At 41.1% G+C, this 22,010-nt stretch overlaps 1 protein-coding gene across 17 annotated transcripts in view; it reads right to left on the bottom strand.

Moving 5' to 3' along the window:
• Positions 1-22,010, bottom strand: part of myo5aa (myosin VAa) — a 239,628-nt gene that overhangs the window by 114,826 nt on the left and 102,792 nt on the right. For all 17 annotated transcript variants that reach the window (XM_039770291.1, XM_039770295.1, XM_039770296.1 and 14 more), the window contains exons 8-11: positions 10,799-10,906; positions 8,997-9,103; positions 6,757-7,022; positions 1,310-1,391 (exon numbers count right to left, since the gene is read on the bottom strand). In XM_039770291.1, the coding sequence (XP_039626225.1) occupies positions 1,310-1,391; positions 6,757-7,022; positions 8,997-9,103; positions 10,799-10,906 (563 nt within the window). The remainder of the gene's footprint in view (positions 1-1,309; positions 1,392-6,756; positions 7,023-8,996; positions 9,104-10,798; positions 10,907-22,010) is intronic.

Below are 22,010 nucleotides of genomic sequence, written 5' to 3'. Positions count from 1 at the left end.
GAAAATGTGCTATAGAAATAAATGTTGTTGTTTGTGTGTGTGTCGAGATCGACTTGCGCCCTTGCCCAGAGGCATTTCCTGTCTTGCTGCCATGTTAGGCTCTGGCCCTTTGTGACCTTAAATTCACAGCTGATGGTATTTAGCCACACCAACTGGGATTCAAAGTTATAGATCAGTAAAATGTGAAAAATCATAAAAGGGATGAATTCTTTTATATAGGCACCATAGATGAGAAAAACCCTGACAGTTGTAGAACTCTTCACTCAAGACAACAAATGGGTGTAGAATTTGGGTCCATAAAGCAGCAGTGCTATGCAATGCACCATCGAGCCATCCAGCACAAAATGAATTCACCTAAATCATCTCCCCTACTTTTAATGACTCAATCTCAAGGAAGGGACCCTGAACACCGGAAAATGCAACAAGAAGTAACTGGCTTTAGGAACTACAATCAGGGAAGGAAAAGATTTAGGGACTTCAGTGCTTTTCCCATATTGACATTATAAATCAACACTTATAAAGCATCACAAGAGAGGGCTCACTATTGAAAGGCATGACATTAACTAAAGCACACTGTTGTTGCTGTCTCAACAATTTTCGAAATTAAATTTACATCCATGCTTTAAGAACTTAGAGGGTTTTTCTTTCCGACAGACTACCAAAATGAGTTTAAAGCAGAGTTATGTGCAATAGGTTGGTCAAGTGAAGAAAAAAAAAAAAGTCACAGTGGTGCTTCATAATTCTAAAATCCATAAATAAAAAAAATTGCATCCATTTTATGAATAGCAAAACAACTTCACACAGAAGACATACCAAGCAGAACATGGGTTTTGCAAAATTTGTCAGTGAAACGCAGAAATGAAATCTGTGACCTAAAAGTGAACTTACAAAGTCATAAGGATAAGAGGCTTTGGTCTACTTTAAACACCTCTGAAGTAACTTTCTAATGAAATATAAATTCCACTCTTATTAAAAATATCTAATAGCATCAAACCCACTTAATCCAGTTCAGGGTTACAGGGCTGGAGCCTTTCCCTGTAGCACTGAGTGTGGGATGCCAGTTCATTTCAGGCCCACAAGCGTGGACAATTTAAAATTTCCAATTCACCTACCACACCAGTCTTTATGGATTCAGGAGGAAAACTGGAGAACAAGCAAAATCCACACAGAGTGACCAGGCATGACATTTGAATCTCGGACACTGGACTCAGCAGAACTGACCAGAGTGCCACCATGTTGCCTCATTATTTAGGATGTACAGTAATTATTAGTAAATCATGAGCTACAAGAGGAAAAAAAAGAAACTTACCATATTGAACTGTTGTTGCAGCTTCTCATTTGCGTAATTAATACAGAATTGTTCAAAACTGTTGATCTCAAAAGTTTCAAACCTATAATAAAAAAATGGACAAATTTAGTTTCCAAAGGACATGGTCAGTGCCAGGGTTGTGTAATTAGACTAGAATATTCACATTAAAAATTAAATACACACTGCTACATATTGGAACAACATTCATGAGAACAGGTCATTCGGCCCAACAAACTTGCCAAGCCTATTCTAGATTCTCCAAAGTGGCATAAAGTCAACTTCTGAAGGCCCCTCAAATTCCATGAGATACAACACTACCTGGTCACCTTTTCCATGTACACTTGTGCACAATTTACACTTAACCAGTTTTCTTCTTGAAGAATTAATTTTAATGTAACATTCCAAATTCACTGTACTAACTCACTTCATAAATTTTGAACACTTCAGTCTTGTCATCTCTTCATCTCCGTTTGCTGAAAAGTTTCAGTGAAAAGGTTCAACCTCTCCACATAGCTCATACCCCTGAATCTTGAACTTCGCTTACTCAATCTTTTCTTGACTTTCTCTAGTGCTGCTACGTCTAATTTTAATTTGGAGACCAAAACTGTACTCACTACTCCAGATGATGCCTCACATCCAAGGATTAATAAAATAACAGTGGGAGGTTGAGTGTTTAGTTACAGGGCCCTAAAGCTGTGGAATGGTCAGTAGTGGGGAGGCAGCTTGTTGGCCGAGGTCTCGGGACTCTGAACAAATCTGAATCCTCATATGTGAATATACATGTAATTTACTCTTGTATTTGCGGTGGGCTGGCGCCCTGCCCAGTGTTTATTTCCTGCCTTGCACCCTGTGTTGGCTGGGATTGGCTCCAGCAGACCCCGTGACCCTGTAGTTAGAATATAGTGGGTTGGATAATGGATGGATGGATGGATTTTGCTTTGCAGTTTGTACTATTCCAACTGTACTGATGTAGTGTTTTCCTGAGGTGGCCATGACAGATTAGCCATCTAGATCTGTGAGGAGGATTACTTGTGTTCTGTTTTGTGTTGTATTTACCCCATTTTTGACACCCATTGCATATCCATACCTAGGAAGGAGGTTTTTTTTTTTTGTCTTCTTAGAGAGTCAAAGCTGGGGGCTGTCAAAACACAGGGCCTGTTAAAGCCCATTGCGGCATTCATTGTGTGATTTTGGGCAATTAAAAATTAATTGTTATTGTTGATGTGTGTTCTAAAGCTTAAACACAGTCTCCTTCGAGGTCCTATAAAAGAACAACCTATTAGCCTTCCTAGTTGCTACTGAACACTGTTTGAGTGAAAGAGAGTGAGGAGTCTACTTGGTCTTATTAATAGAATGTAAGATCAAGTTTTAAATTAATGTATTCAAACCTAATGTTAACTACAACCCCAATTCCAATGAAGTTGGGACGTTGTGTAAAACGTAAATAAAAACAGAATACAATGATTTGCAAATCCTTTTCAACCTATATTCAATTGAATACACTACAAAGACAAGATATCGAATGTTCAAACTGATAAACTTTATTGTTGTTTTGCAAATCTTCACTCATTTTGAATTTGATGCCTGCAACACGTTCCAAAAAAGCTGGGACAGGGGCATGTTTACCACTGTGTTATATCACCTTTCCTTTTAACAACACTCAATAAGCGTTTGGGAACTGAGGACACTAATTGTTGAAGCTGTGTAGGTGGGATTCTTTCCCATTCTTGTTTGATGTACAACTTCAGTTGCTTAACAGTCCGGGGTCTCCGTTGTCATATTTTGCACTTCATAATGCGCCACACATTTTCAATGGGAGACAGGTGTGGACTGCAGGCAGGCCAGTCTAGTACCCGCACTCTTTTACTACGAAGCAACGCTGTTGTAACACATGCAGAATGTGGCTATGCATTGTCCTGCTGAAATAAGCAGGGACGTCCCTGAAAAAGACGTCGCTTGGATGGCAGCATATGTTGCTCCAAAACCTGTATGTACCTTTCAGCATTAATGGTGCCTTCACAGATGTGCAAGTTACCCATGCCATGGGCACTAACACACCCCCATACCATCACAGATGCTGGCTTTTGAACTTTGCGCTGATAACAATCCGGATGGTCCTTTTCCTCTTTGGCCCGGAGGACACGACCTCCATGATTTCCAAAAACAATTTGAAATGTGGACTCGTCAGACCACAGCACACTTTTCCACTTTGCGTCAGTCCATCTCGGATGAGCTCGGGCCCAGAGAAGCCGGCGGCATTTCTGGGTGTTGTTGATATATGGCTTTCGCTTTGCATGGTAGAGTTTTAACTTGCACTTGTAGATGTAGCGACGAACTGTGTTAACTGACAATGGTTTTCTGAAGTATTCCTGAGCCGACATGGTAATATCCTTTACAGAATGATGTTGGTTTTAATGCAGTGCTGCCTGAGGGATCGAAGGTCACGGGCATCCAGTGTTAGTATTCGGCCTTGCCGCTTACGTGCAGAGATTTCTCCAGATTCTCTGAATCTTTCGATGATATTATGGACAGTAGATGATGAAATCCCTAGATTTCTTGCAATTGTACGTTGAGAAACGTTGCTCTTAAACTGCTGGACTATTTGCCCACGCAGTTGTTCACAAAGTGGTGAACCTCGCCCCATCCTTGCTTGTGAACGACTGAGCCTTTTGGGATGCTCCTTTTATACCCAATCATGACAAACACCTGTTTCCAATTAACCTGTTCACTTGTGGAATGTTCAAAACAGGTAATTTCTGAACATTCCTCAACTTTCCCAGTCTTTTGCTGCCCCGTCCCAGCTTTTTTGGAACGTGTTGAAGGCATCAAATTCAAAATGAGTGAAGATTTGCAAAACAATAATAAAGTTTATCAGTTTGAACATTCGATATCTTGTCTTTGTAGTTCATTCAATTGAATATAGGTTGAAAAGGATTTACAAATCATTGTATTCTGTTTTTATTTACGTTTTACACAACGTCCCAACTTCATTGGAATTGGGGTTGTATTTTTTGGATAGTCAAACTTAGATTTAAAAAGTTTAAATGTTTGTATTGTATGTGCTTTTTTTTAAATTTTATTACTAACAAATGTGTGGCAGATGGCTGGCGTCCTTGCCCAGCCAGAATGTCTTCTTAATGGAATAATCGGTGAAGAAAGCATGCTCTGTGTATTATCTTCCTGGATTCACAAAGGGCACGCTAGGAGTTGGACTTTGGTGGCTCCATCCTGCTGGGTTCTGGGGATGCTGCTAGGAAGTGCTGCAGGGCCTGCAGAGCCTTGATTCATCAGGTTTCCACCTTACCCAGAAGTGCTTCTGAACAAACTTACGGGACACCGGAAGTACTCACAGGTATTACATAAAAGGAGCCAGCTGGGAGAAGACAACGCTTGCTGAAGAAGTGGAGGCAGAAAGAGAAGAAAAAGGGCATTGCTGTGTGCTTTGAACTGTGTACAGTGGAACTTTGGGTCCCGAGCGTCTCAGACCACGTACAAATTGGGTTATGACCAAAAAGTTCACCAAACTTTTGCATCTGTTCACAACCACACACTCGGGTGAAGAACAAGCCAGTTTCCCTACCAGTTCACGCGCGCCGATGATTTACGCACGTGTTCAGTCTCTCCCTGTGCAGCGAGCAAGCGAGAGAGAAGGAGAGCGTGAGAAGGCAGTTAAAGAAGGCACCGGGCTTGTTTTTAAAGAGACTGCTTCGAACATTGTTTTAATCTCGTATTTAATGAAGACTTTTTTCTATTGGATTTTAACATCCACTTCACTTCTGTTTTTATGGGATCATTTATTTATTGAAGGATTCTGAAAGCACTGCACTTTATTTAATTTGGACTTTGTTTTTGATTGTTGTTTTGTTGATTTTAATAAAAGCACTTGGCACTTTTTGCACCATCCGATTGCTCCATTGTAGTGCCTCACCGTCGTGCTCATCGGTAACATTACCAACAGTGACAAGTTTAAGGGCTCCCGGAAGCGAGATGGGAGTATGCAGCGAACCCGCATCGCCACTGAGTTTACCTCAAAACTGTAATCTCCTCTCCACCGAGTTCCTCCTCACTTCCTTCATGCCAGAACTCGACTCATGCAAGGTTAGTTTTCTTGGTTGTTTATGGTTAGTTTTTGTATAAATTACGGATTTTTCGAATGTTCATTTTGTTCCCTGTGCTTAAAACTCATAAAAAAAAAAAGTGTTTACAGCGAGCGGTTCGTAAGGCTATAGCGTGAACTCTTGCAATGCTAGTTTTCTCTGTTCAAGGTTTTCTCAGTGTTATTCAATGTTTTTACATTTATACTATTACACTGTGCATTCTATGGTATAATTAACTATTTTTGTGCTTAAAAATCTTTAAAAAAAATATATATTTACATATAGCTTGTATGGTCCGGAACGGATTAATTGTATTTACATACAATCCTATGGGGGAAATTACTTCAGGTCGGGTTACAACCAGAGTTATGGAATGAATTACAGTCGTGACCCGAGGTTAATAATTCTTTGCATTTATATAGCGCTTTTCTCACTACTCAAAGCGCTCAGCAGTTGTAGGTTAAGGGCCTTGCTCAAGGGCCCAACAGAGCCGAGTCCCTTTTGGCATTTACAGGATTCAAACTGGCAACCTTCCGATTGCTAGTGCGGATCCCTAGCCTCAGAGCCACCACTCCGAGGTTCCACTGTACTGTGCTTTGGTGGTGGAAAATGCTTGTGAGGGAAGAGTTTACCACAGTGAAATAAGAGCCTGTGTTTGTGTTGGGCTTGTGCCTGCGTCTGTCTGTGTCGGGTCTGGAGAGCCTGTGCGCCCCCTACAGGCTACACAAGCCACAGTGCCTGTTAGAGACTGGTAATAGGCTAATTAAAAAAAATATTTGCTATCCCTTGCCCTACATGTACTTTCATTGCTTTCCCTCTGTATTCATGCATGTCTGAACCTCTCCTGACTAGGGCTCCCTCTGTAAAGCCTGTTTCTTCATTACTTTTGTGGAGCCTTTCTTGCATCCTTGACGCTTTTTGGCTTCTTATCCTTGGAAGAGACTCTCGGAGTGTAACTGCTATGCCATTTTGACTCCATATTTGTCACACTCGCACTTCGATTGTGTAACTAAAGCCATATTGACCAATCAAACCAAAGCCATACTGACCAATGATACTTCCCTAAGTGACAGGACACAAACACACAGAGCTTTGTGTTATTATATGGCAGATGTTTTTACCTTTTTGTGTGTTGTGTAGCTGTCACCTGAACATGACATTTGAAAACAGCTCTTTATATTATCACTATGAACCTCAGCCTATAATGCACATAAGAGACTAAGACAAAAATGCTTGATATTAGATGAGACGTCTTATCCCAGCTTGGTTCCCACATTGCATCCGAAGCCACTGGCACCCCATGACGCTGGCAGTGGTTATGGACAGCTTCATTGAAGAATTACAACATACCCATAGATGTCAAGCACCCCAATGAAAGAATGCTGCTTCATAGTGGCATGCAGGGCTTTGTTCACGTGATCCACTATCCAGCTGAAAAGTTTGGCATAAATGTGTTTGGCAAGGGCATCCCTGGCATTGATTGCCTGCAGCTTGGGAAAAGGCTTGATATACGTTTCTGTGGCTGTTATAAGCTTCTTGTGGCAGAGCCAGTGGGACATGTCCTGATATGTCACTCCCATCAGGTCGCAGAATACAGTCAGGTGGGCATTATTGGGCTGAAACAAATAAGAAAGCAAAACTCAACCTCACATCACTCTGTAGTGAACAGCTCATAACATTTTATAAAAGAAAGATTGCTTTACAACAGGTTAAAAAGCAAGGTTTCTGATTAGACCTACAGTTTTGTGAAAAAGTACGTACACACCACAGAAATGGCTGACGTTTGACATATTTGAACAAGCAAACATTCAATCTTTATGCAAACAGTCCGACAGATAAAGGTGGTATACCTGAACACATAAAATTGTCTTGGTGTATTCATTATCATAATCGGAATTAACAAAAATGTAGATTTGTCATGTGGAAAAAGTAAGTACACCCCTACATCTATCACCACTTCAAATCCATAACATTACTGTCAGGTTTTTCCAGATCAGGTCCCAGTGATCTGAACCTCCTTAGGGAGTATATAGGTGGGCACGGACTTCGTTACACTGCAGATATCAAGGGTCTGGTGTTCTCTTTGCTATTGATGTGTGTGGTGCCATCAGCTCTCTAAGGTTCTCAGAAAGAAGCCTGTTGATGCCTCGGAGTCTGGCCAGACATTTAAAAAGATTTACGTTCATTTTGCCATAAGGAAAACCATCTACAAGTGGCGTAAATTTCAAATGACTTAATTTGTGCGGAACTGGCTGATCCGCCAAATTCAGCCCAATATCTGACTACTTCACACTAAAAGAAGTCCGCAAGGACCCCAGAATTTCATTGCAGGGAGCTGCAGATAACTACAAAGGTTAGCGCCAAAGTACATGAATCTACAATCAGACAGCGATTGCACAAATCTGACCTGCATGTGAGGTGTGCTTTGCTGTCCAAAAAGAACACACAATCAAGACTACAGTTTGCACATTAACATCTAGGCAAAGACTGAGCCTTCTGAAACATCGTGTTCTGGACAGAAGAATTAAAGATTGGCCTGTCTGGCCACAACAACAGTAGACACGATTGGCACAAACAGAAGATAGAATTTCAGGAGAAGAACTTCACACCAGCTGTGCAGCATGGTGGTGGAAAGGATATGGTTTGGGGTTGCTTAACATATCAAAAGTGTGCTTGAAGAGAATGTAAGGCCATCTGTTGAAGGGTTGAACCAGAAATGGAGCTTTTAACATAATAATGACCCGAAGCATACCAGTAAATAAAATGAAGGGTTATGAACCTGCCTGGTCTAAGCCCGGATATGAAACCCATTAAAATGATGTGGTGGGGGTAGTGGGGTTGAAATGGACAGGACATGCAAGAAACTCCATAAACATCTGGCAACCGAAGGACTTTTCCAACAAAGAAGTTTTCAAAAATTTCCAAGTCAATGTCAGAGACTGGTGGGCAGTTATGCAAAACACCTACGAGAAGTAATTTCTGCTAAAGGAAGCAGAGGCCAAGGTTTTTTTTTTTTTTTGTTCTTTATTTTGCCTTATACAATTTCTTGTATTAGGAATTTGCTAATTTTCGCATACCCCTTGGGGTCAGAGCACAAGGTCAGCCATTATACAGCGCCCCTGGAGCAATTACAGGTTAAGGGTCTTGCTCATGGGCCCAGCAGAGTAGGATCTCTTTTGGCAGTGATGGGGATTCGAACAGGTAACCTTCTGGATACCAGCACAGATCCTTAGCCTCAGAGCCACCACTCCGCCCCCAGCAAATCATTAGAGTTATTGATGTTTTTGTTAAATAAATGATTAAAAAAAAAAGCAAATTTGATTGTGTTTTGGTTCAAAGATATCACGGTTACCTGTAAGCACTGTCTGCATGAAGATCTACAGTTTCAATATTCAAATTAGTTGAACAGTTTCCATGAGTGTAATTTTTCACGTGACTCTACTTGGTTAAACTGACTATAACAAAGGAAAAAGCCAAGGATATCCAAAGCACTCCTGAAAGGAGCAGGAAGAGAGAAGGAAAAACAAAGAAAGAACACCAAGGGCAGGTCATCAGGGTCTTAACAGACAGAGAGGACGTCAGGTTCTCACAGGGATTATGCTGCTGTCTGAATCCCGATCTTTAATCTCCACATTCCCCAAGTGCAGTATAGCAGCAAGGACGCGGAAGATGCCCATCTGGTAGGAGTCATTGATACCTGTGAACAGAAAGACAAATGATGACTCCCATAGGCATGCACATTCAAATGGCAATCAGCAAGTTACTAATGGCCTGGCATTTTATTGCATTAACTAATTAAACCTTCTGCTGCTTTAGTGTCCTTAGGAAGTTGCTCTGATAAATAAACTTACTATTGTGATGGGCCTCAAACACAAGGCCCAGCAGAGAAAAAGTCCAGTCTGGTTGTTTTCCTAAAACCGAAGCATCCAATCACTCTAAAAATGACCCATGCCCACCCCAAATTCAGCAGACCAGCACTAAAAACCCTCTTGACCTCTACACTCACTAATGCACAGTAAATGATAAAAGATCAGATTAAATCAACTGCCATGAGCAGAGATCATTAGCAGAGGCATTCTAGTCATATTGCACTTTGGGACAGCAGCTGTCATAAGCATGGGTAGAGGTCACCAGCTGGCAGCCCGTCATGTCCCTAAATAAAAGGACTGCTCCAGCAGACTCATACATGGAAAAAGTATGGAAGGCGAGTGGGTACTCAATATTAAATTTTCAATTGTTATCATATTTTTGTAGAATGACAGCTGTGAAAGGCACTCTATAATGAATAGACCTCTCTGAGATTCACTCTGCAATAGACAGATAAAAAAGGAAAGGCATAGATAGATAGATAGATAGATATGAAAGGCACTATATGAAAGATAGATAGATAGATAGATAGATAGATAGATAGATAGATAGATAGATAGATAGAATTTTTATTTTAGTATAGTCGGCAGGATTAGAGAGATAGCGAGATAGAGGATAGACTGGCCGCTTCATCAGGATGGAAGGTTTCTCTTTACCAAACCAGGAGATCACCGTTATGGGCAGACAGCTGGGATGGAGTAATATCCTGGCTAGTTACACTGCTTTTCAAGAATGGATATGAGCAAATACAGTTGATGACAATGCTGGCCCCCTATAGTCTCTGAAGATTCATCCATTTTTTTTCTCACACTTGAACCATGCCACCTGAGCAATTTCTGCATTGTGGCATGGTGCATAACCAGGCTGAAAGATGCCACTTCCATCAGGGAAGAATGTTGTCATGAAGTGGTGTACCTAATTTGTAACAGTATTTAGGTAGGAGGGAAGCATCAAATTAATGCTCCGGCCCAGGGTTTTCAAGCAGAACGCTACCCAGAGTATCACACTCCCTTCCACTAGCATGTCTTCCTCCCCCAGTGCACCCCATTGTCTTCCCCAGGTAAAGTATGCATATGTCTCCAGCCATTCACATGACGAACGAATGATGAAAAATAGGATCGGTCTATCCCAGTCTCACAGATGAGGCTTCCTCTTTTGGTAGGACCATGTCTCATACAAAGCTGTGGTGGGCCACCCCATGACATGGTGCTTATTTCCTTATTGTGCACATCATCAAAGGTGTGGAACAAATATTGACAAATCCAGGACTGTGATGCCTGTGATGACCCGACTGTAACATTTGACAATGGGACCCTTAACACAGTATTATACTGATGGCAAGTATTTATTTGATTTTAACATTTCTTGGCACCATCAGTTAATTTCTCTTCCACATACATGTGTGATAGAGGGGATCTGGCACCAGTGCATTTCAGAGACAGCAGGAGCAAAGCAGCTACAGAATGGCCAGCTTGGCACAATTTAATCTAAGCCATCTGCTTTCTGTGGTACAAAGCAAGTTTACCTAATAATGTGAAGGCATTCCTCGTGTTGATCAGCTCTTTTGCATCATCCACACCATCGATTACGGGGCTGCGACCCTGCTTTGTGTAGTGGAAATTGTTTGCACTGACTGTAAAGAAAGCAAAAGCGCACAATGTGTGAAAAAAAAGTCTTCCCCCATCTAAAAATAATATTAAAAACAAGGCAATTTATTTTTATACATTTGCAGTTTACAGTACTTGTCAAGGACATCCACAACCCCACAGAGCTAATAAATCTGCCACCAAAGCAAACATAATGACTAATAGGCAGATTTACAGAGCTCTCAGAAATTCACACACACATAATTACACATATTATTTTAGAAGCCAGCTTAACTTATAAATTGTAATGATATAAATGTCTGTATACAGTCATGTGAAAAAGTATGGACCCCTCCTTCAAATTTATTTGTTTTTAACACTCATGTGGTCCTTACCAAGACCTAAAATAAAATAAATCTAACCTCAAGTGAGAGAACATATTTTGTGCTTCCAAAATACAAACCAACATACAGAAGAAATTAGCTCAAGGTTAGACTTTGTTTTTTTATTTAGGATCTGATGAGGGCAAATCAAATATTTAGTTACAGTGTATTCAGACCCCTTGACTTTCTTCATGTTTTATTGTGTTGTAGATTTAATTGTATCACCAATCTACAGTCAGTAACCCATAATGTCAAAGTGAAAACTTATTTTCAGAAAGGTTTGCAAATTTATTCAAAATCAAAATCTGTAGTACTGGAGTATTGTACTGTGTTAGCCATTATGGATGTAATGAGAAGTCCAGCAAAATGACACCTTTTATTGGCTAACTAAAAAAAGATTACAATATGCAAGTTTTTGAGGCAACTCAGGCCCCTTCTTTTACATATTTGTTCCCTCGAAAGCTTGCATATTGTATTCTTTTTTAGTTAGTCAAAAAAAAGGTGTCATTTTGATGGACTTCTCGATCGATCGATAGATAGATAAATGTAAATGAAAGGCACTATATAATGAAAGACACTATATAATAGATAGATAGAGAGATATCCTTGCATTTATATCAGCATTCAGACCATTAAATCAGTACTTTCTAGGATCTCCTTAGAGTCTTCTTGGTAAGTCTCTACAAGCTTTGTACACCTGGTTTATGTCATTCTTCCTGGCAGATCATCTCAAGATCCGTTATATTGGATCGGAAGCTTCTGTAAACTGCCATCTTCAGGTCCATCCATGGGGTTTAAGTCTGGGCTTTGGCTGGGTCACTCAGATACTTATCCTGGAGCCACTTTAGTTGTCTTAGATATATGCTTCGGGTCATGCTGAAATAAGAACTGTTGCCCCAGTCTGAGGTTGCATGCACTCTGGAGCAGGTTTCTCACAAGGGCCTTTCTGTATTTAGCTGCGTTCATCCTTCCCTCTATTCTGACCGCCTCTCTGTTCCCATTGCTGAGACCCACCTCCATAGCATGATGCTACCACCACCACCACATTTCACTATGGGGATGTTACTGGACGGGTGATGAGCAGTGTTTGGTCTTTTGGCAGAACTCCAAATACTGTGTCTGTCAGAGTTCAATTTTTGTCTCATCAAACCAGGCAATCTTTTTCCAGGGGTGTCCAATTCCGGTCCTGGTGGGCCACAGGTTTTCAATCTAACCCTTTTCCTAATCAGCGAGCAGGGTTTCACTGCTAATTAACTCCTTTTCCCTCCATTTTAATAGCCCTGTTTTTAAGGATTTAGTCCTCTGAACTGATTTGTTTCTTCATTAAATGGCAGCCAAGCAGAAATGAGCTGTAAAACGAGACAACAGATGAGGAGCTAAACTGGAACGTCAAACTCCAGCCAATTTCACTCCAACCAGTTTCTAAATGAGAAGCCAATTCCTGCTGTTAATTAAAGCTGTTATCGAATATCATGACTTGTTGCTGCTTTCATTCTGCCACAGCAGACTGTTGATTTTCTGTTCCTTCTAAGACCACCATCAAGATGTTCTGGTGACCTGAGCATACTAACATGACCGAGACCTTCACCTTTTTTATTTTCAGGTGAGCTGGTCATGTGGAGGCTTGTTTTGTGTCTCATTATTGTTTGGCTGCTCATTAAGGAACAACTACTAAGGGGCTAACTAAGGCAAAACAAGATAATCAGCAGCAAAAACTGGTCACTAATTAAGAAGATGGGTAGAATGAAAACCTGCAGCCACTGCAGCCCACCTGGACTGGAGTTGGACACCCTTGCTTTAAACTTTCATATACCTGGTCTAGTCTAGTTAGAATAATGTGGACAAGAACAGGTCATTCATCCCAACAAAGTTCGCCAGCCCTATCCACTTAATTCTTCTAAAATAACATCAAGTTAACCCATTACTCACAAGTGGCTCCTGTCAATCCACTCCACCATAAACACCTGATTGATGGAGTGCTACTAAGAAGGTTGTCCATTAGACAGATTCCCTTATCTCAGCATAGGACTCCTAAAGCTCTATTAGAGTGACCATTGGGTTCTTGATCACTTTCTTGACCAAGTCCCTTCTTGTCTGGTTACTCAGTTTGGCCATATGGCCAACTTTAAGAAGAGTCCTGATGCTTCCAACCTTCAGCTATTTCACAATTATTGAGCCCACTGTGCCCCTGGGAACACTCAAAACTTTAGAAAAGGTTTGATCCCATTTTCCTGATCTCTGCCTCACCACATTTGATTGTGAAGGTCCACAGAGAGTTCCATGAACTTCAAGGATTGTTTTTTGTCCTGACATGCAGTGTGAACTGGAGGACCTTATATACCAGGGGTGGGCAAAGTCAGTCTTGGAGGTCCGCAGTGGCTGCAGGTTTTTGTTCCAAACAAGTAGCTTAATTAGAAAACAATCCTTTCTAATGACTTAATGTCATGGCTTGTTAGTGCTTTAGATCTGCCATGTCAGTTCATTCTCACATCCTAGATTTTTTTCCCCCCTTTTTAAGGATATCACCCAAATGATCTGAAGTCTAAAACTGATTCTCAGTCCTTCACTTTTTTTTTCCTCTTCACTTTCCTTCCAAGTATTTCACTAAACCAAAGAGGTGTCAATGGAAAAGCTAAATGGAGAAATGCTGGTTTCCCTTGTCATTCGCATCTTATTGCTATTAAGGAGCAATTAAAAACCAAAATACAGCTGTTTAAGACTAAAATAAGTAATAAGGGTTCAAAATCTTAACGTACGAGACAACAAAAATGAAGCAGAAGTTCTTCTTATTAAGCGAATTGTGTTGGAACAAAAACCTGCAGCCACTGCGGCCCTCCAGGACTGACTCTGCCCACCTCTGGAGTGTGCCTTTGTAAATGATGTCCAATCAATTCAATTTGCCAACGGTGGACCCCAGTCAAGTTCTGAACACATCTCAGGGTGAATTAAAGCAAACAGCGTGGATGTGACCAAAGTTTGGAGTGCCACAGCCAAGGGTCTAAATACTTCTGTGAGAGACAGAGAGATATCGGATTTTGAGTTGTAAAAAAATTGCAAACCTTTCTGAAAATGTGTTTTAATGTTGTCACTAAGTGCAGATTGGTGGGGAAATACAGCAAATTTACCCATTTGAAATGTACAACACAAAGTGTGCAGAAATTGAAGAGGCTTGAATACTTTTCTGGATCTATCGTAATTCCTCCTATGTAAAAAAAAATAAAATAAATCTGTTTTCACCTCATTGTATTTGTGCAATGGCAGCATACTGGCATCTCCTCACAGACACGCAATGATTCTGTGTTGGCGGCCAAACTAACAGCGTCAAGGTTTATAGCCAGAGGCGCCACAACACCGCATAGATAAACTGTATATGGAGGCTAAGGCGGTGCTGTAACAGGAGGGGCACACTCAGTGGTACACTCAATTCCCAGAATTATGCCAAGGAGGAAAAACGCATCAATAATTGTACATTTATTAAAACCTCAAGGGAAGGGGAGAGGAAGTGGAAAAACAACAGATATTAAATAAAAAGAAAATCAAAACGATAACAGTGCAGCCTGCGTTGACCTACCTTCACAGATGCTGATCCCTTTATGCAGGGTGGAGAGGCTCACCCACTTCTCTACCTCAAACACAAAAGAAACACTTTCTCCCCTTTCCTTTTGTCACTCACTCCAAGCTGGCTGAAATTCCTATCACCAGTGAATCTTTACTTCGGATACCTTGGCATCTTTTTTCAGGTCAGTGCTAGTCTGACCTCTGCTAAAACTTCTGTTGCTGGAGTATGTGAATTTCCCCTTGGGATTAATAAAGCATCCATCTATCTAGAAAGATATAACACTAGAATGCCCCCTAAGGGCTGGTGGTGTCTTAGGGATTTGGTGGACCCTATCAGTGTCTTGTTTTTTTCTGTTTTGTTATATGGTCAAAAACAGCAATGGGCACAAGGTAAGGACCAGCTACAGACAGGGCACCAACACACTTCCACACAGACAGTGCGGGCAGGAATTTGAACCCAGGACTTTGTAGCTATGAGGCAGTAGTGCCCGCCTATAAGTGATATACTGTGGCAAAGTCCAGATTGAGATTTACCAGCAGTCCTCCTATTTATTTCCTTCCATTTCAATAACCATCCATCAAATAACAATACGTCACAAGTGCTCTTTGTCTCCTACACAACAGCTCCTACTGAGCTCCCAGGAGGCCATTGCAACACGACGCATCCAAGCAGAGGTCTCACTATAACTGCCCATGCTGACTCACGCTTAGTCCTACACAAGACATGTTGCAATGAGTCATTTTTTTTTTTAATTGCAAGATACAGACAAGCCACAAAAAGTAGTAGAAATCTATCACATTTGAGGATGGGTTTAAAACTTTAGCTACGTGGTTCTCGGTCCACTGGTGGTTGGGCCATACTATGAACCACCTGGCACATGACCAGTCATCTTTCTTGCAAGATCTTTCTTACTGATAAGGGTATATGAACTAGCTCTAAGACAGAGACCACACCACAGGGTGGTGGAGTGATTTCTAGCATCTTCTCTTCTTCTGGCTGCTCCCGCTAGGGGTTGTCACAGTGGACCATCTTTTTCCATCTCTTTCTGTCCTCTACATCTGCCAATACTGATGTTCTGTGTAAGAAAGGACAGAGTTGACTATACTTCCTTAGAAGGCCGGCGTCCTTCAACATCTGCAATAAGATGCTGCAGATGTTCTATCAGACGGTTGTGGCGAGCACCCTCTTCTATGCGGCGGTGTGCTGGGGAGGTAGCATATAGAAGAGAGATGCCTCACGTCTGGAAAAACTGGTCAGGAAGACAGGCTCTATTGTAGACACGGAGCTGGACAGTCTGACATCCGTAGCAGAACAACGGGCACTGAGCAGGCTCCTGTCAATCATGGAGAATCCACTGCATCCACTGAACAGGATCATCTCCAGACAGAGGAGCAGCTTCAGTGACAGACTGCTGTCACCGTCCTGCTCCACTGACAGACTGAGAAGACCCCACACTATGCGACTCTTCAATTCGATCCGGGGGGGTGGGGTTAACGTTAGCATCATACAAAGTTATTGTCTGTCTGTTATACCTGCATTGTTATCACTCTTTAATTTAATATTGTTTTTTATCAGTATGCTGCTGCTGGAGTATGTGAATTTCCCCCTGGGATTAATAAAATAAAATATCTATCTATCTAGCTCTTTCACACCCATCACCTGCACGTCCTCTCTTACCACATCCATAAACATTCTCTTAGGCCTTCCTCTTGTCCTCTTCTCTTCTATCCTTAGCACCCTTTGCCCAATATACCCAGCATCTCTCCTCTGCACATGTCCAAACCAACGCAATCTCGTCTCTATCAACCTGACCTGACCTTCTAATGTCCTCATTTCTAAACCTGTCCATCCTTGTCACACCCAAAGCAAATCTTAGCAGGAGACATAGCTGGAGGAGGCAGAGTTAAAAGATGCCATCTGGTCAGAGCCAGCGTCTCCAACCCATAAAACAAATCTGGTCTCACTAAAGTCCTGTAGATTTCTAGCATATCAGTTGATAAATATTTTGTATGTCTTTATTTATAGGCTAGACTAAGCAAATGTAACATTAGTGTTTCAGGAGACATGTTTTACTTCAATGATGAGAACAGCGATGCTTTGATGTTCACCTAACCAAACCCTCAAGTCTTTAGGACGGACTCAGGATGACACATTTATGGTGAGGGGGATGGAGAATCAGACCAGCTTGGCAAAGGGCGACTGTGTTTCGACAGAACCAATAAGTCAATACCTACAGGAAGGCCTAAATAAAGTAAATGGAGGGCAAGTTGTACCCGTGAGCTTTCATTGGTAACTAGTCAAGAGGGCACAGATAAGTTAATTCTATTGGTCTAAAGCATGGCTGTTTCAGATTGGTTTTGGATCATAGTCCATTATGTACAACACCCCATTGGTTTAGGTGTTGTAGTAAGAATGATATAAAGTTGGTCACGTTATCTATACCTCGCTCTCTCTCTCTCTCATCATCTGGCCATGAAGAGAAGACCATAATGAAGACGACTCTGTCTTGGCAGCCATACTGAGACAGGCATTCAAAGGATGTGGCAGCAAAGCAAGCCAGACTGAAGATAAGCTGAGAGCCGTCTATGGGCACTGCCACTTAGGCTGTAAGGGTACGGATGCCAATATTTAGATAGTATTCTGCTTTCTTCATATTTTTGGGCATTTTATTAATAATACACAATTAAATGTGTAAGTTAACTCCCGAATCTTTCTTCATTCTAATTGTCTGAAGTTATAGATTTAGTAGGTAAAAGTGGAGGAAGTGCTAAATTACCCAATCATAGAGAGGTAAGTGTGTGGGATTTTAGACATGCTATTTAAGTCTACACAATAAAAAAGAAGTATAAAAGAGGAAGATAGGGTCACCATGGGACCTTACACGATAAAACATCGAGTCAGCATGGTAGCTCAGAGAGTACCAATATGAGAATTCACTGGCAAACTAGAAAGAGAGTGAGGAGCAGTACAAGTTTTACAAAGTTCTGTTTGCGCTGGGTTTTTGTTGTCCACAGGCACTTATTAGCCAATTTCAATAACTTGCATTGGGGATGTGTTTTGAAATCATAAGCTGCAAATGGACATGTACAAAAAGAAAATATAAAAAAGCTGAAATATCTTCTGAGAAGGCAAATCTGAAACAGTAAATCGCTTATTCAGATCCTCTATTTTAAAGCATGATTTCAAAAAATTTGCCAATGATTTATAAATGGGAGCTTTTTATCTTATAACTTCAAAACTGATTGCGTTGCAATCCATTTCAGAGATCTCAATGAAAATGTAAAGATTTTCTAAACAAATCTGTCTGAAGAATAACTATGTCTAAAATGTTATCAGTCCTCAAGGAGTTGAGTGGTTTCATGCAGACACACAGATTACAGACAGTCAGTAGGTGCTTCCTCATTTTATTCATACGTACCCATAAAAGCAATATTTTTTTTTTTTTTGACAAAATACCTAATTCTACCTGACAAATTCTAATGGAGACAAGCTAATGTAAGTGAAGATACAAGCAGGATCAACCAAGAGTGGGCGGGATGATGGATTTGGTGGAGTGGAAAGCCAAAAAAATAATATTCAAAGGAATTAAAGAGAGAATCGGGTTTGTGGTTCATACTGTGCTAGAAGCTGAGGGTCATATTTGACTTCCTCCACAAAATTTTAGACAACATGCAGAACTTGACTCTGTAAAGAAAGCCACCGATTTGCATAAAAAAAATCATGCACAACAATTTTAGTTATAATTTATGACCCAGTTTGAGAAACATAAAAATATCTGAATGACGGGAAATGAGATATGTCACAGATAAAATAGACTTAACTGAAATGTCTCAGTTACATCATGCTGTTGCCTACCCAGAAAAACCGCATGTTTTCTAAGGAGCAAAAGAAACAGAGAACATGCCGTCACCTACAGCATTCACAATCGGCCTTTTCATAAATGTAAGAGTAGCAGCTAACTCAGTGTGTAACAAGCTGCAGAAAGCAGGAAGACAACTGTGAGAGACATCTAGCAACTTTTCTCCTTTGAGAGTAAAGAAAGACAAAGCTAGGACTCAAGATGGGGTTCATCCAATGCTACAGAGTTACTGTAATGCAGTGAAAAGTTATTAGGTATGTGAAAAGGAGCGGTTTGAAAGAGCACTTATAATTAAGGTATATATTTTTTATGAAAACAAAATCACACAAGCATTAGAAAAACTTTTCACCCAATGGACAGAAGTCCTTTATTTATGAGAAAAGATATAGTACCATAGAAAGAATGGATACTCTTTTTAATGTTAAGTCCATAAACTGCTTTTTCTCCCTAGTGGTATGAATACCCAGCTAACTCAACTGAGTCTCTCTAGAACTACCACTAAGCTACAGGACAGACCATTGATGGCAGTCGGATGACCCATGGGGGCACTGGGCAGCACAGACTTTTACAGAGTCTAGCAGAAAGAGAGCAACAGTGTGACATTTAAAGAACTGAACTTCCATTCACTTCTTAAACCTGAAATAACATACCTTCTGAAAAACAAAAAAGAAATATGGGGATAAAGTTAATGAAGGTGAATGACTCACAAACTTTATGTGGTGCTTTCTTAAGTCTCCAACATTTCTGAAAAGATGTAATGTGCACACTACACATATACACACACACACACAAACATAAATATGATATATAACACTATATTATATACAGTATAGGCCAATGTTAACATTTGAATGGCGGAAACAATTTATTCACAAAATATATTTCATATGTGCAAGATGATTTACAGGAATGTCTCAACCGGTTCGCCATCATGTTCGACACATGTACCATATGTGGCACATAAACTGTCCATAAAACTTGTATATAGGTTGCGATAGATGGCCGGCCGTTCATCCCGGCCAATACCCCCACGCCGCCAGGTGGAGCCCTCCCTGCAGCATGGAGGTGCCCCGAATGCCAGCAGGGAATTATGGACGTTGGGAGTTTTCCTTTACAGCCCTGCTGGATACCATGGGGGCCATTAGAAGGCGCTGCAGGGAGGAGCAGTGACTATTTTCCCTACGCCCTGTAAGTACATATGGACAAGGGGAATGACGTGCTTCCGGGGTAAAGAAAAAGGATTTTTATCTGACCCGGAAGTTTTTCTAGTCACGTGGACAGAGAGGGCAAAACACTATAAAAAAAGAGCGTTGAGCTGAGCTGGGTGGAAGGTTGGCAGCGCATCTGGGAGTGGTGGATTGTGTTTGTATTAGAAAAATTGTGTTTATTTATGAGAATAGTGGAGAGGAAGGTGCTCTGTGCACTGTGCTATAAAAATAAAGTCAACTTTTGGACTTTTACTTGGTGTCTGGAGTCTTGGACAGGGGTTCAAGGGAGCAATAGGGCCCCCTATCTGTCACAAGGTACATACATAGCAGTTCCATCAGTGTTTACATACAGAGGGTGAGTCAAAATTATGTTAAGTGAATGGCTGTCCTATCATACTGCGGAATGTCACCTAACCTATGCGCATTGTGTGTGCAGTCAACAAGGACACAAAAATCTGGAAGCATCTGGACAGATCTCCAGAGAAGCACAGTAGCATGGTGTGACATCAAAAGCATGTCATTTTGTCGGCACACACTGACATTGATCTACATAGTTGGAAGTGTGAATGAACTTTTATGATAGCTGCTATATTAATACAAGATGGCTTGTGTTTCAGTGTCTAACGTACTGTGAAACATGAAGAAATAAGAATAAAAACATAGAAGTTCCCCGATATTTTTTACATTCTCAAACAAGGCTCAGGTCTTAATTATTGAGATGCACCCACAAACAAACATCAAATACAAACCATATGAAGACACTCCATACTGGAAACAAAAACCACCTTTGCAAACATACAGCCTGCTTCAGGGAATTACGCCGGCAGGCTGGAGACCTAGCAGTTCCACTGCTTTACAAAGCTGTGAATTATACATACTGTACATCTGTTGTAAACTTGGTTGGGCACATTCATTTTCTTCCTTTCTTGTTTATTTCATATAATCTATAACTTTTTTTATTATTGTTTTATCATTATTTTCATATTTTGGCACCATTTTATATTCCAGGCACCTCCAGACCAACCTTAACGGCCCCTCCAAGTGTCAGAAAACATACAAGTCCCTGTGAAATAACAACAACTAAAGATTTATTGCCGCTGCTGGTTTTGGTGATTTCTAGAACATTATTATCCTATCATCTTCCTATGCATTTGGGTCGTAAGTAAGAATCTCCTCAACTTGGTCGGCCGTAAGTCGACGCAGGAGTGTTTTCAAGTGTTAAGGCCTATAAATGGAAACCTGAGGCACTGGACATGTCTGACCAGCGTACTCTCACCTACAAGCCGGTTTTTGACAGCGGCAGTTCTCTATTATCCGTGACAGAAGTTTTTGTGCTTGTTGGTGGGGGGTTGCCATTTGCTTATTATATTGTTTTTTTTTTTTTGCAATTCTGTAAAGTTTTCCCCTTGGAGATAAATAAAGTATATCTATCTATTGTCACAGATGGGACGCCACTTCGCGGAGAAGCAAGCATTGGTAGAACATTATGCCCCCCGGGACGCTAGATGGCAGCCTCCATGGGTTGCAGTAGTGACACAGACTCCCGCAGAGCTTCATGGGAGATGGCGTTGTCTACAGCCCTGATGGGATCTGAGGCCGCTGCCAGGGGTTGCTGCAGCTGCTCCAGAGCCCGTATGGGTGATCCTTTCTCCACACCCGGAGGTTCTGCTGGAATTAGGTCATCAAGCACCTGGAATACTTCCAGTTAACATATAAAACGAGCCAGACAATAAGTACTTGGTGACCCAGAGTCGGCAAACGAAGCTTGCCGAGGAGGAGTGGAGGGGAACGAAAAGAACAGAGAAAAAGAGTATTATGCTATGATTGTGCTTAGTGGGACTGTGCTGTGCCTGTGGGAAATGGGGAAGGCGTTTCCCATGAGGTGAAGAAAAAATTTTAAAAAATGTGTGTTTTTAGAAGTGCCTCCTACATCAGAGTGTGTCAGGTTGAGTGGCTGCTACGCCCTCTACAATTGTCACACGATCTGTCTATTTATATGTATACGATCCGATATATTAGCAAAGTCAGAATACCGGCATGCTGTGTAAATGCCTTGATCTTCAATCTGGATGCGTTAAAGATGGATGAAGGACTCTGAGAGGAGCACATCTCCTGCTGTAGCTGTCACCAGAAACTAAACAC

The sequence above is a fragment of the Polypterus senegalus genome, chromosome 12, assembly GCF_016835505.1.
Source record: "Polypterus senegalus isolate Bchr_013 chromosome 12, ASM1683550v1, whole genome shotgun sequence".
NCBI lineage: Eukaryota > Metazoa > Chordata > Cladistia > Polypteriformes > Polypteridae > Polypterus > Polypterus senegalus.
This window is presented reverse-complemented; position numbering and strand designations above follow the sequence as displayed.